This window comes from Nyctibius grandis, chromosome 1 (assembly GCF_013368605.1).
Source record: "Nyctibius grandis isolate bNycGra1 chromosome 1, bNycGra1.pri, whole genome shotgun sequence".
In the NCBI taxonomy this organism is placed as follows: domain Eukaryota; kingdom Metazoa; phylum Chordata; class Aves; order Nyctibiiformes; family Nyctibiidae; genus Nyctibius; species Nyctibius grandis.
Window position 1 is genome coordinate 23,581,876 of NC_090658.1, and position 13,961 is coordinate 23,595,836.

At 45.3% G+C, this 13,961-nt stretch overlaps 1 protein-coding gene across 1 annotated transcript in view; it reads left to right on the plus strand.

Annotated features, from left to right (window-relative positions):
* The window catches only part of USH2A (usherin), a 419,339-nt gene that overhangs the window by 87,585 nt on the left and 317,793 nt on the right, over window positions 1–13,961 (plus strand). The window contains exon 15 of the mRNA XM_068406084.1: window positions 2,136–2,294. Coding sequence (XP_068262185.1) covers window positions 2,136–2,294 — 159 coding nt within the window. The remainder of the gene's footprint in view (window positions 1–2,135; window positions 2,295–13,961) is intronic.

Here is a 13,961-nt window from a genome sequence, read left to right on the forward strand (position 1 = left end):
AAACATAAGTTGCTGTCACTGTCCAACTAACATTCTTTAAGGAGAAGTCCTATTTTCAATTTTTCTGCCCAACAATATCTTAGATGCTTCATAAAAACATCTAAAATACCATACTTTGCTTACACATCTAAAATGCAAATCAGCAAACACAATGTGCAGTAGTCTGAGAATGGATAATGAAGGTTATGCTTGTAAATTTCTATGATTGCTCAGGTCTTGTAAGCATGTGTTACATGTAGAGAAAATTTCAAAAATGCCAAAGGGGTTTAGGAGCGCTTGTTTCCTTTGATTCTCAGACTTTATTCCTGTAGACGCTTTAGCATACATTCACTTCCTAAGTCAGCTGAACTCAAAAACCTTAGATTGGCAGCAAAACAACCTATGCTTTCTAATGGGAGATGCTGGTTCTGTTCAATCCAATGAATTCTAGAAATATTTTCTGCTATTTCTTGGCTGAGAGACTGCAGTAGGAGCAGGGCCTTTCAATATCTGACTCTAAATAAAGAACTTCAACTCACATTTTAGATTTGTATTAAAAACCCATATGTAACGTGACCCACTGATGTTGGCGTAAGTCTCTACATCTGTCTCTCGTGTGGCTTGAGGTCCTCATGTTGCTTTCTGTCTGCAACTTCACTCTTTGCTACCTGTCTCCTGTTAGCTTGGCTGAACAGATTTTGATAATTAACTTTTGGTGAATTGTGTATATTAAGCAAATATCCACGTACTGGAGGTGATGGTAGTTTATAAACAGAAGGAGAAAAAAAGTAATGAAAAGCCACATGTTTTAATGTTGATATTTTCCTATAATGCTTAATGTAAGGGAGAAAAGCTTATTGGATAGTTCTGGATCCAGCTCCTGGTATCTTACTCCATATGCTGATTTCTGTACTGCTCTCGGCTATTCTTGTTCCTGGAGCAAAACGTTTTCCCCTAGATCCATGCTCTCCTGTTTTTTCCTCCCTTGGTAAAGAAGGTAGGGAATGGCACAGTCTGCCTTTAAGGCAAGCTATAGCAATTACCAGCTGCCAAATCAGACCAGTCTTGTTCTGTGCTAATGCACGGTGTACTGAGGGTCAGAGAGTAGTGCTTCCCTTAGTGTAACAGGCTGGCTGGAGATCTCTTAGCAGGGTAGGGACTCATGCTCTGACTTGATTAATAACATACATATAGAATCAGAGAATCATTTAGGTTGGAAAAGACCTTTAAGATCATCGAGTCCAACTGTTAAACCATATGTTTATGTGCACGTGTGTATATATGTATATCTATGCATATAAAGTTTAATTTCTGAGTAATAGCCGTTATCCTAGAAAGGACCATGTTGGATTACAAAAGAGATATAGGAGGGACTTTGCTCTTTCTGATAACGTGAGACTTTTGACTTGTGAACTTCAGGTTTGTTTTTCTCTTTATTGATACTAGTGCAATTAAGTAGCACATTTTCCAAAGTTAATGGAGGTGATAGCAGAGGAGTATTTTGGTAAATAAGAATCTCAAGCTGATTTCTTAAAATATTAAGATGCCTCGCTCTCATTGATTTAAATTTCATTGGAAACAAATGGAAGTGAATTGCCTAAATAACCTTCAAAATTTTCCCCTTTATGTTTTTTGTCATTTAATTAAGTAGACTTATTGTAACACTTCAGTAAAATTTGTAGTTAGTTGGACTTTCCATTTCTATTCTAATAGAGGAAGTTATGCCTGGCCTATGCTAAAATGGAATGAATCCTCTGGAAAAAATAAATTATTATTAAACTATAGACTTCCATAATGTGACCAGATAAACATGTTCCAATTTTATAGAGGTCTTGAAATACATTAAGAAAAAAAAGCGTTTGGAAAAATGTGGTGTACATTAATTGCGGGGGGCGGGGGGGGGGGGGTGGCGCGGAACACGAAGATTAAGTTTGTTTAAATGTATAAATTTATTTCATGTACTTGGATAAAAAGCTTTGTTGGAGAGCATTTGGATGGATCTCTTTAGTCTATTAATGTCTTGCCTGAGTGACTGTATGTTTACTTGATGGTTTTTTGTTGAAGAAAACTGAGCAGTTACTTTGCATTTTTATTTAAATTTGTGTGATTATTGATTAGGTTCATTTTTACATCCTCTGGTTTTGTCTATGTTTTAGCTCCATTCCAGCAACCTCCTCCTACAGGAGAAGTTCTCAATTCCTCTGTTATCAGTCTTTCATGGAGTTCCCCCGACTCTCCAAATTCTAACAGGCTTACTTACCAGCTGTATAGGGATGAGGCTGAAATTTATACAACCGAAGACTACTACCCTTATAGTAAGTATTTATAGGAAGACGACGTCAAAGATTTTGTGTTTGTGTGTGTGTGTACGTATCTATGTATATGTGCAATTTTTCTTAATTATTTCTCATTTCTGTCATTATCATTTGTTGTGATTTTGAGTACATTATTCTGCTTTCCTTTAGTGAGTTACTGTTCTGTGTTATTAATTTTTGTTTGAAAGAAATGAACAATTCAGTATAAAATCTGGCAAACTGAATCACCCAAAATGGCTGATAATTTTTTACTTTTTAATCTGAAAAACTTTAATTGACTCGCCAAAAGCATTCCTTGCAAATATGCACAGGCTCCAGAATCTAAAAGAGGCAAAGTCCCAGAGAAAGAATTAGGGTGGATGGAAGAGACCATAATGTGCTTAAACTCACTTTTTTCATCCTCCCGGTTTTAAACTGTTAACAGATCAGGAAAGCTTTTTGTGGTCTCTAACTTTTAGCACCTTCTGTTAAGCTATCAGTGTAGCTCCTGATTTGCCTTTAGCAGCCCCACTTCTCTCATGTTGAGGCTTGCAAAGGGATCCTCAGAAGACAGTCCTCAAGGATTCGACACTCTGTCCTAGCTGGAAAGGCCATTTTGTGCTACTATTGATCCTCTTATCAAAGAAAAGGAGATGGATTTGGATACTGTTTTTATGCATATATGGCATGCAAGTTTTTTTTTAAGACGACAGGTGTGGTTTAATGCACTAAGGTTTGATTTCTGTTCTAGCAGCTTCTTTAGTTTGTTGCATTTTCATACCAATGCAGTATTAATATTTTTCAGAAGCTGAGTCTTTCTAATTATTTCTGATTATTGGCATGTACCCTGGAGGAAAAAAAAAAAAAGACTATTATTCAGTGGAAGCACGGATCCTTTGGAATGCACCTAACACTTATGTTCTGGTGCATGCTGCTGTGTTACAGTTGATTATTCTGTGATTTATGCTGTGAATTTGGACACTATGCAGTGTACATACCATGAGGAAAGGTATGCAACCCCGTGTAAGCATGGGATTAAGTGATTGAGAGGAGAGAAAGAAACATTAAAAAAAAAGTTTAGAGAGCTAATAGAAAATATTCTAATTCCTTAATTTGGTTTAAAAGCCTAACTTTAATAAAAAATATTAATTAATTTCAAAAGACAAGCTCTTATACTTTCACAGAATCACAGAATCACAGAATCACAGAACGTTAGGGATTGGAAGGGACCTCGAAAGATCATCTAGTCCAATCCCCCTGCCGGAGCAGGATTGCCTAGACCATATCCCACAGGAACGCGTCCAGGCGGGTTTTGAATGTCTCCAGAGAAGGAGACTCCACAACCTCTCTGGGCAGTCCGGTCCAGTGTTCGGTCACCCTCACCGTAAAGAAGTTTTTCCTCAAATTTAAGTGGAACCTCCTGTATTCCAGCTTGCACCCATTGCCCCTTGTCCTGTCAAGGGATGTCACTGAGAAGAGCCTGGCTCCATCCTCATGACACTTGCCCTTTACATATTTATAAACATTAATGAGGTCACCCCTCAGTCTCCTCTTCTCCAAGCTAAAGAGACCCAGCTCCCTCAGCCTCTCCTCATAAGGGAGATGTTCCACTCCCTTAATCATCTTCGTGGCTCTGCGCTGGACTCTCTCTAGCAGTTCCCTGTCCTTCTTGAACTGAGGGGCCCAGAACTGGACACAATACTCCAGATGCGGCCTCACCAGGGCAGAGTAGAGGGGGAGGAGAACCTCTCTCGACCTGCTGACCACACCCCTTCTAATACACCCCAGGATGCCATTGGCCTTCTTGGCCACAAGGGCACACTGCTGGCTCATGGTCATCCTGTTGTCCACTAGGACCCCCAGGTCCCTTTCCCCTACGCTGCTCTCCAACAGCTCTGCCCCCAACTTGTACTGGTGCATGGGGTTGTTCTTGCCCAGATGCAGGACTCTACACTTGCCCTTGTTATATTTCATTAAATTTCTCCCCGCCCAACTCTCCAGCCTGTCCAGGTCCCTCTGAATGGCTGCGCAGCCTTCCGGTGTGTCAGCCACTCCTCCCAGTTTTGTGTCATCAGCGAACTTGCTGACAGTGCACTCTAATCCCTCATCCAAGTCATTAATGAATATATTGAATAGAACTGGTCCCAGTACCGACCCTTGCGGGACTCCGCTAGACACAGACCTCCAACTGGACTCTGTCCCATTGACCACCACTCTCTGGCTTCTTTCCTTCAGCCAGTTCACAATCCACCTCGCTACCCGATCATCCAGACCACACTTCCTCAGTTTAGCTGCGAGGATGCTGTGGGAGACCGTGTCAAACGCTTTACTGAAATCGAGATAGACCACATCCACAGCTTTACCATCATCTATCCACCGGGTTACATCCTCATAAAAGGCTATCAAGTTGGTTGAGCATGACTTCCCCTTGGTGAAGCCATGCTGAGTGCCCCTAATGATCCGCCTATCCTTGATGTGCCTAGAGACAGCACCAAGAACAAGTTGTTCCATCACCTTTCCGGGGATGGAGGTGAGGCTGACCGGTCTATAGTTACCCCTTTTTGAAGACTGGAGTGACATTCGCTTTCCTCCCATCCTCAGGCACCTCTCCCGTTGCCCACGACTTAGCAAAGATGATGGAGAGTGGCCTAGCAATGACTTCCGCCAGCTCCCTCAGCACCCGCAGGTGCATCCCATCAGGGCCCATGGATTTGTGGACGTCCAGGTTGCTTAATTGGTCCCTGACCCAGCCCTCATCAACCAAGACAGATTCCTCCTCTATCCTGCCTTCTTCTGAGGCCTCAGGGGTCCGGGGCTCCTCAGGACAGCATGAATTTATGCTTTGTTGTCATAAATTTGTGCTCTGTAATATACTTGGAACTGAATGCATTGTTGAGGATGTTATTTCATTACCGTACCTACATACTTTGTAGAGAGTAAAAAATTCTGAACATATTTAGCTGTATAATGAGACATTAGCATGTTTCTATTTAACAAAACTTCATTATATAAAAACATAGATTTGGTTTCAAAAGACGTTTTTGACATTTCCTGCAACCCCCCAAATTAATGTGAAATCATCTGCTGGTGTTTGAATATCAAGAATACGTTGTTAATGCTGTCAGAACTTTTGATAATGTTACTTTTTTTTCTCAGTATAGTGTGGAATTTGTAATGCTTATGAAATGCTCTGAGAGTGCAACTGGATGAATATTATCTTATGACTAAATGAGAGTTTTATGGAAACACTGAACTTCCCAAGGAAAATTAAGAATAATCTTCTAAACCAGCCTGGTGATCTGGCTGATAGTATTGCAGAAAGCCCAATTAAGACAATGTTTTCCTAACTGCTCTGGGAAGTCAGAGGCTCAGGAGATAGCAATCCTTGTCTTGAGGATAAAATGAAATATTTGCCCTAAATGTGAAAAAAACCTAAAAGTTACGATTTTAACTCCAAATCACGTTGATTCTAATTATTTAAGTACATAAATACGTGGTGGAGTTGTTCACTGGGGAATGTAGAACCTTCTACCTTTTGGCATTATGCATTTTTTTCTGGCCTATATTCCTGTTGAAATAAAGTTAACATCAGGTGTTCAGCAACACTGAATGAACTTTCTCATGGTGCTGGTTACTTTTCTGGCATTCTGGGTGATGTGCCTCTTGAGAAGGGAAAAGTAATGCACTTGCTGTCAATATTAGACCTGGGGTCCTGAAGTCTGGGTTGCTCCTAGAGTCCAGGTCCACTCCAGAGGCTGTTTTTTGGGGGCTGGTTGTTTGTAGAGCTAAGGTTGGCAGTTTGGTAGGGAGGCGGTTCTAGATCGGGTTCTAGATCACTGAATGGTTCTAGACCGTGTTTTAGCTCACTGGGTTCTAGCTCGCTTGAGGGGGTCTAGACAATGCTCTAGATCACTGGACGGGCCTAGAACACCAGATGGTTCTAGATCAGGTTCTGTCTCACCCGGTTCTAGATCTCCTGATGGTTCTAGATCACGTGCTAGATCGGGCTCTGGCTCGCTTGTTGGTTCTAGACCACGTTCTAGTTCACTTGTTGGTTCTAGCTCATGCTTTAGCTTGCTTGCCTGCTGGGTCTATATTGGGATCCAGTTTGCTTGCTGGTCTAGCTCACTCTCACTTGTGGGTTCAGGACTTCCTCTTGGTTCTAGAGCACGTTCTAGCTAGCTTGATCGGTCTAGATCAGGTTCTAGAGCATGCTTTATCTCGCTTGATGTTTCTAGACTATGTGCTAGAGCGCATTCTAGCTCGCTCGATGGTTCTAGATTGGGTTCTATATCACTGGATTGTCCTAGATCGGGTTCCAAGGTCATTGGGTGGTTCTAGAGCAGGGGAGGTCCTAGAAACTAGTTCAGGAAGTACTCCTGTTTTGTCATCACACAAAGATTTGTGGTACTTGCTGAGGTTTTTCCTTTCTTATTTTCTTGTGTGCTTTTTTTCTTCTCTGTGACTCTTTCGAGTTGAAGGCCCTTAGGATGGGGATCCTGTCATCCCATGTAGTGCAGCTCTCCCAAGTTTCTAGCATGCTGACTCACGCTGCCTCTGTGGCTATCCCTTTTTCTGGAGACAAAATTGGAAACTGGACACATGGCAAGCTCCTACTTGCCCGTGCCCTTCACATCAACTGGTTGGAGGATTCTTGCCAGACTGTCCAAGAGTCTTGTCTAACACTTGTCAAATTGGCTTTGGTACTCACTCGTGTGCCCAGAAGCACATTAGCCAGGGCAGGTGTGTCCATGCAGCTCAGAAAGGGCTCAACAATTCTAAAGTACACTTGAGTACTTTAAGTAAATGGATGTGGGAACCCAGACAGAGCTCCCACGGAAGGAGGCGATGGTGCAGGTTTCGGGCTGCAGGGAATGCTACAGCGTCTCTGTGGTGTCAGGGGGCTGTGTGCGCTGTGAGCAAGTAGATGTTCTGCTTGGCCGAGCGGCACAGCTGCAAAGCCAGGTTGAAAGGCTTCAAGCCGAAGTAGAAAGGCTTAGGAGCATTCGGGAGGCTGAAATGGAGATAGACTGGTGGAGCCAGGCTCTGCCTTCCCTGCAACAAAAATGGGAGCACCTGCCGGAGAGCTCCCAGGATCGAGGGACCCCTGTACTCTGCCCCTCTCAGGTGGAAAACGATAACCTAGAGGAGAGGAGTGAGTGGAGGCAAGTCTATGGCTGTGGCAAAAGGCGAGTGCCCTCCTTGCCTCCACAGGTGCCTCTGAGCAATAGATATGAAGCCCTAGTGGAATACAGCCGGTCCAATGGGGATGTGGTGGAGAGGCAACCTATATCAGAGGTCCCACCACAGTCACAAAAACCTGACGGGCGTATAGCTACCTCCTCCACAAGGAAGAAGAGAAGAGTTTTAGTGGTTGGAGACTCCTTCCTAAAGGGATCTGAGGGCCCAATATGCAGAGCTGACCCCCATCACAGGGAGGTCTGCAGCCTGCCTGGAGCCCGAATCAGGGATATCACCAGGCAACTCCCCAACCTGGTGAAGGCCACAGACTACTACCCCCTGCTGATCTTCCAGACAGGTGGGGAAGAAGCTGCATCCCGTAGGCTGAGGGGGATGAAGAAAGACTACAAGGCCCTAGGACGGTTGGTGAAAGAGTCTGGGGCACAAGTTGTTTTCTCCTCCCTCCTTCCATTTTCAGGTGATGACGTGGGATGGAACAGTAGGATTCTCTCTATTAACGCCTGGCTACGAGACTGGTGCTACAGGCAGGGCTTTGGGTTCTTTGATAATGGCTGGTTTTATAAGGCAACAGGCGTGACAGTGATACATGGGAAAGGTTTATGTCGTAGGGGCAAAAGGGTTCTGGGACAGGAATTAGCAGGGCTCATTCGGAGAGCTTTAAACTAGATTCGAAGGGGGATGGGGTGGTAGCTGGGCTTGTACCACTGGGGCAACGCTCTAGTGTTGAGGTAGACCAGGAGGCCTCCCATCCCCCTGGGGTGAAATCGGTGTACCCAGCTCGCTCCCTGAAATGCCTGTACACCAATGCACGCAGCATGGGGAATAAGCAGGAGGAGTTAGAAATCCGTGTTCGGTCAGGGGGCTATGATCTAGTGGCAATTACAGAGACTTGGTGGGATGCCTCGCATGACTGGAATGTGGTCATGGATGGCTATGTCCTGTTCAGGAAAGACAGGCCGCTAAGGAGAGGTGGTGGAGTTGCTCTTTATGTGAGTGAGCAGCTAGAATGTATTGAGTTCTGTCCAGAGGCGGATCAGGAGCGAGTTGAGAGTTTGTGGGTGCGAATTAAGGGGCAGGCTGGCAGGGGTGATACTGTTGTGGGTGTCTATTACAGGCCACCGGATCAGGATGAGGAGGGTGATGAGGCCTTCTACAGGCAGCTGAGAGCAGTCTCGCAATTACAGGGCCTGGTTGTCGTGGGGGATTTCAACTACCCTGATATTTGCTGGGAGGCCTACTCAGCCAGCCATCCCCAGTCCAGGAGGTTCCTCCAGTGCGTTGATGATAACTTTCTGATGCAAATGGTGGATGAGCCAACTAGGAGAGGAGCGCTGCTGGATCTGATCCTCACTAACAAGGAGGGTCTGGTTGAAGAGGTGAAGGTTGAGGGCAGCCTTGGTTGTAGTGACCATGAGATGGTAGAGTTCAGGATCTCATGTGGCAGGACCAGAATAGCTAGCAGAATCACAACCCTGAACTTCAGGAGGGCGAACTTTGGCCTTTTCAAGCAATTGCTAGGGGAAATCCCATGGGACAGGGTACTAGAAGGTAAGGGGGCCCAAGATAGTTGGTTAGCATTCAAGGACTGCTTCTTCCGAGCTCAAGATCAGAGCATCCCAACAGGTAGGAAGTCAAGGAAGGGTACCAGGAGACCTGCATGGTTGAACAGGGAACTGCTGGGCAAACTCAAGTGGAAGAAGAGGGTGTACAGATCGTGGAAGGAGGGGCTGGCCACTTGGGAGGAATATAAGTCTGTTGTCAGAGGATGTAGGGAGGCAACTAGTAAAGCTAAGGCCTCCTTGGAATTAAACCTTGCAAAAGAGGTCAAGGACAACAGAAAGGGCTTCTTCAAATACATTGCAGGTAAAGCCAACACTAGAGGCAATGTAGGCCCACTGATGAATGAGGTGGGGGCCCTGGAGACAGAGGATAAAAAGAAGGCGGAGTTACTGAATGCCTTCTTTGCCTCTCTCTATACTGTTGGAGGCTGTCCTGAGGAGCCCCGGACCCCTGTGGCCCCAGAAGAAGTCAGGATAGAGGAGGAATCTGTCTTGGTTGATGAGGGCTGGGTCAGGGACCAATTAAGCAACCTGGATGTCCATAAATCCATGGGCCCTGATGGGATGCACCTGCGGGTGCTGAGGGAGCTGGCGGAAGTCATTGCTAGGCCACTCTCCATCATCTTTGCTAAGTCGTGGGCAACGGGAGAGGTGCCTGAGGACTGAAGGAAAGCGAATGTCACTCCAGTCTTCAAAAAGGGCAAGAAGGAGGACCCGGGTAACTATAGACCAGTCAGCCTCACCTCCATCCCCGGAAAGGTGATGGAACAACTTGTTCTTGGTGCTGTCTCTAGGCACATCAAGGACAGGGGGATCATTAGGGGCACTCAACATGGCTTCACCAACGGGAAGTCTTGCTCAACCAACTTGATAGCCTTTTATGAGGATGTTACCCGGTGGATAGATGATGGTAAAGCTGTGGATGTGGTCTATCTCGATTTCAGTAAAGCGTTTGACACGGTCTCCCACAGCATCCTCACAGCTAAACTGAGGAAGTGTGGTCTGGATGATCGGTTAGTGAGGTGGATTGTGAACTGGCTGAAGGAAAGAAGCCAGAGAGTAGTGGTCAGTGGGACAGAGTCCAGTTGGAGGTCTGTGTCTAGCGGAGTTCCGCAAGGATCGGTTCTGGGACCAGTTCTATTCAATATATTCATTAATGACTTGGATGAGGGATTAGAGTGCGCTGTCAGCAAGTTCGCTGATGACACAAAACTGGGAGGAGTGGCTGACGCACCGGAAGGCTGCGCAGCCATTCAGAGGGACCTGGACAGGCTGGAGAGTTGGGCGGGGAGAAATTTAATGAAATATAACAAGGGCAAGTGTAGAGTCCTGCATCTGGGCAAGAACAACCCCATGCACCAGTACAAGTTGGGGGCAGAGCTGTTGGAGAGCAGCGTAGGGGAAAGGGACCTGGGGGTCCTAGTGGACAACAGGATGACCATGAGCCAGCAGTGTGCCCTTGTGGCCAAGAAGGCCAATGGCATCCTGGGGTGTATTAGAAGGGGTGTGGTCAGCAGGTCGAGAGAGGTTCTCCTCCCCCTCTACTCTGCCCTGGTGAGGCCACATCTGGAGTATTGTGTCCAGTTCTGGGCCCCTCAGTTCAAGAAGGACAGGGAACTGCTAGAGAGAGTCCAGCGCAGAGCCACGAAGATGATTAAGGGAGTGGAACATGTCCCTTATGAGGAGAGGCTGAGGGAGCTGGGTCTCTTTAGCTTAGAGAAGAGGAGACTGAGGGGTGACCTCATTAATGTTTATAAATATGTAAAGGGCAAGTGTCAAGAGGATGGAGCCAGGCTCTTCTCAGTGACATCCCTTGACAGGACAAGGGGCAATGGGTGCAAGCTGGAACACAGGAGGTTCCACATAAATATGAGGAAAAACTTCTTTACGGTGAGGGTGACTGAACACTGGAACATGCTGCCCAGAGAGGTTGTGGAGTCTCCTTCTCTGGAGACATTCAAAAATCGCCTGGACGCGTTCCTGTGGGATATGGTCTAGGCAATCCTGCCCCGGCAGGGGGATTGGACTAGATGATCTTTCGAGGTCCCTTCCAATCCCTAACATTCTGTGATTCTGTGATTCCATGAGTACTTGCACTCACAGTTGTGAATGGCATGCTAACCTGAAAGCTGAAGGAGAAACAATTGGATCTTGCTGGCAAGACAAGATTATCTTCTGCATAACTTGCCTGTTCACTACTAATGCACAAGGATGTTGCAGTAACCACTGTGGCTACTGGCAGAGCTGTTCTCCAGCCTTGCCTGAAGTACCAGGGTTTGAAAGGCATGAAGATGAGGTTACCTGGTCTCCTTATTGCTAGACTCCAGTGATAAGTTTGTGATCTCTATAGGCAGTTGAAGCACTGTAAGCAATTACTAGGCTGACACTGCTGGTTTTGTACTGCAATGTCAAGGGTTGAATATCAAGCAATACTAATATTTTTGTGGCCCTCTTCTTTAAGTTGTACTCAAGGCTGGCTTGTCAGTGCAGACATACAGAGATGACTTGGAAACAGCTGTGTCCTCTCCATTTGCTCTGAAAAAGTTTAAGAGTATCTGTACTCTGGCATGTAATGTATTACTCAATGTTCACTGTTTCTTAAGGCAAAACAATATATGGTGGTATGGTTGTACGTAAATTCACGTTGTGCTATGATTACGAAGATGTGTAACTACTTCTGGGGTATACCCAGGAGCTATTCATGGTTGTGGCTGCTAAAAAGCTATCTAGAGTAATGGTAAGTAGGAGGTGAGTAAGGTAAATATAGGTTTTGGATATACCTTTTTAATAATTATTTGTACTTCTGTTTCACTCTTCATCCAAGATCAAACACTTTACAAATTAATAGTTATTAAGTACTATTTTAGAAGTCAGATAGTCAAAGCACAAAAAGGTGAAATATTTGGTCTTATGCTATGAAATGAATCAAACACAAAGATGTGAAAATTTACAGAATGGTTTGGGTTTTTTTTTTTCAAAATCAGATCCACTAATATCGATGCGATTTACATTTGAAACAATTATTTCCAAGCAAAGGAAGAATAAGAAGATAATTATAATCATCTTTTTCATGATTAAAGCTAGGAGAAATTCAGTGGAAAAATTATTTCTCTAGTGATGCCACTGTGCAGTGAAGGATAATAAGGGGAAAAGAGGAGTGGGTTTTTCCCTGTTAAAAAAAAAAAAAATTGAGAAGTTACTATGTTCATAATCACAGCATCATAAAATTGTTTTGGTTAGAAAGGACCTTTAAGATCACCAAGCCCAACTGTTAACCTAGCACTGCCAAGTCCACCACTAAACCATGTCCCTAAGCACCACATCTACACATCTTTTAAATACCTCCAGGGATGATGACTCCACCACTTGCCTGGGCAGCCTGTCCCTATGCTTGATAACCCTTTCAGTGAAGAATTTTTTCCTGATATCCAATCTAAACCTCCCCTGGCACAACTTGAGGCCATTTCTTCTTGTCCTATCATTTGTTACTTGGAGGAAGAGACCGACACCCACCTTGCTACAACCTCCTTTCAGGTAGTTGTAGAGAGCGATAAGGTCTCTCCTGAGCCTCCTTTTCTCCAGACTAAACAACCCCAGTTCCTTCAGCCGCTCCTCACAAGACTTGAACAAGATACTGAAGAGAACTGGCCCAAACACTGAGTCCTGGGGAACACCACTTGTGACCAGCCGCCAACTGGATTTAACTCCATTCACTACAACTCTTTGGGTCTGGCCATCAAGACAGTTTTTTACCCAGTGAAGAGTATGCCCATCCAAGCCATGACCAGTCAGTTTCTCCAGGAGACGGTGGAGATTGGGGGAGACGGTGTCAAAGGATTTACTAAAGTCCAGGTAGACAACATCTATGGCCTTTCCCTCATCCAGGAAGCGGGTCATCTTGTCATAGAAAGAGATCAGGTTAGTCAAGCAGGACCTGCCTTTCATAAACCCATGCTGACTGGGCCTGATCGCCTGGTTGCCCTGTACGTGCCTAATGATAGCACTCAAGATGATCTGCTCCATAACCTTCCCTGGCACCAAGATCAGACTGACAGGCCTGTGATTCCCCGGATCTTCCCTCCAGCCCTTCTTGTAGATAAGTGTCATATTTGCTTAACTTCGAGTCACCTGGGACCTCCCCAGTTAACGAGGACTGCTGATAAATGATGGAAAGTGACTTCGCCAACACTTCTGCCAGCTCTCTCAGTACCCTTGGGTGGATCCCATCCAGCCCCCTAGACTTGTGCGTGTCTAAGTGGCGTAGTGGGTCGCTAACCATTTCCCCTTGGATTATGGGGGCTTCGTTCTACTCCCTGTCCCTGTCTTCCTGCTCACAGGGCTGGGTACCCGGAGAGCAACTGGTCTTACTACTAAAGACTGAGGCAAAGAAGGCATTAAGCACGTCAGCCTTTTCCTCATCCTTTGTTACTATGTTTCCCCCACACATCCAATAAAGGATTCTCCTTGGCCCTCCTCTTGTGACTAATGTATTTATAGAAACATTTTTTATTGCCTTTTACAGCTGTGGCCAGATTAAGTTCTAGTTGGGCTTTGCCCCTTCTAATTTTTCCCTGCATAGCCTCATGACATCTTTGTAGTCCTCCTGGGTGGCTTTCACCTTCTTCCAAAGGTCATAAACTCTCCTTTTTTTCCTGAGTTCCAGCCAAAGCTCTTGGTTCAGCCAGGCCGGTCTTCTTCCCTGCTGGCTCATCTTTCAGCACATGGGGATGGCCTACTGCTGTGCCTTTAAGATTTCTTTCTTGAAGAGTGTCCAGCCTTCCTGGAGTCCTTTGCTTTTCAGGACTGCCTCCCAAGGGACTCTGTCAACCAGGCTCCTAAACAGGCCAAAGTTGACCCTCTGGAAGTCCAAGATAGCAGTTCTGCTGACCCCCTTCCTCATTTCTCCAAGAATTAAAAACTCTCATTT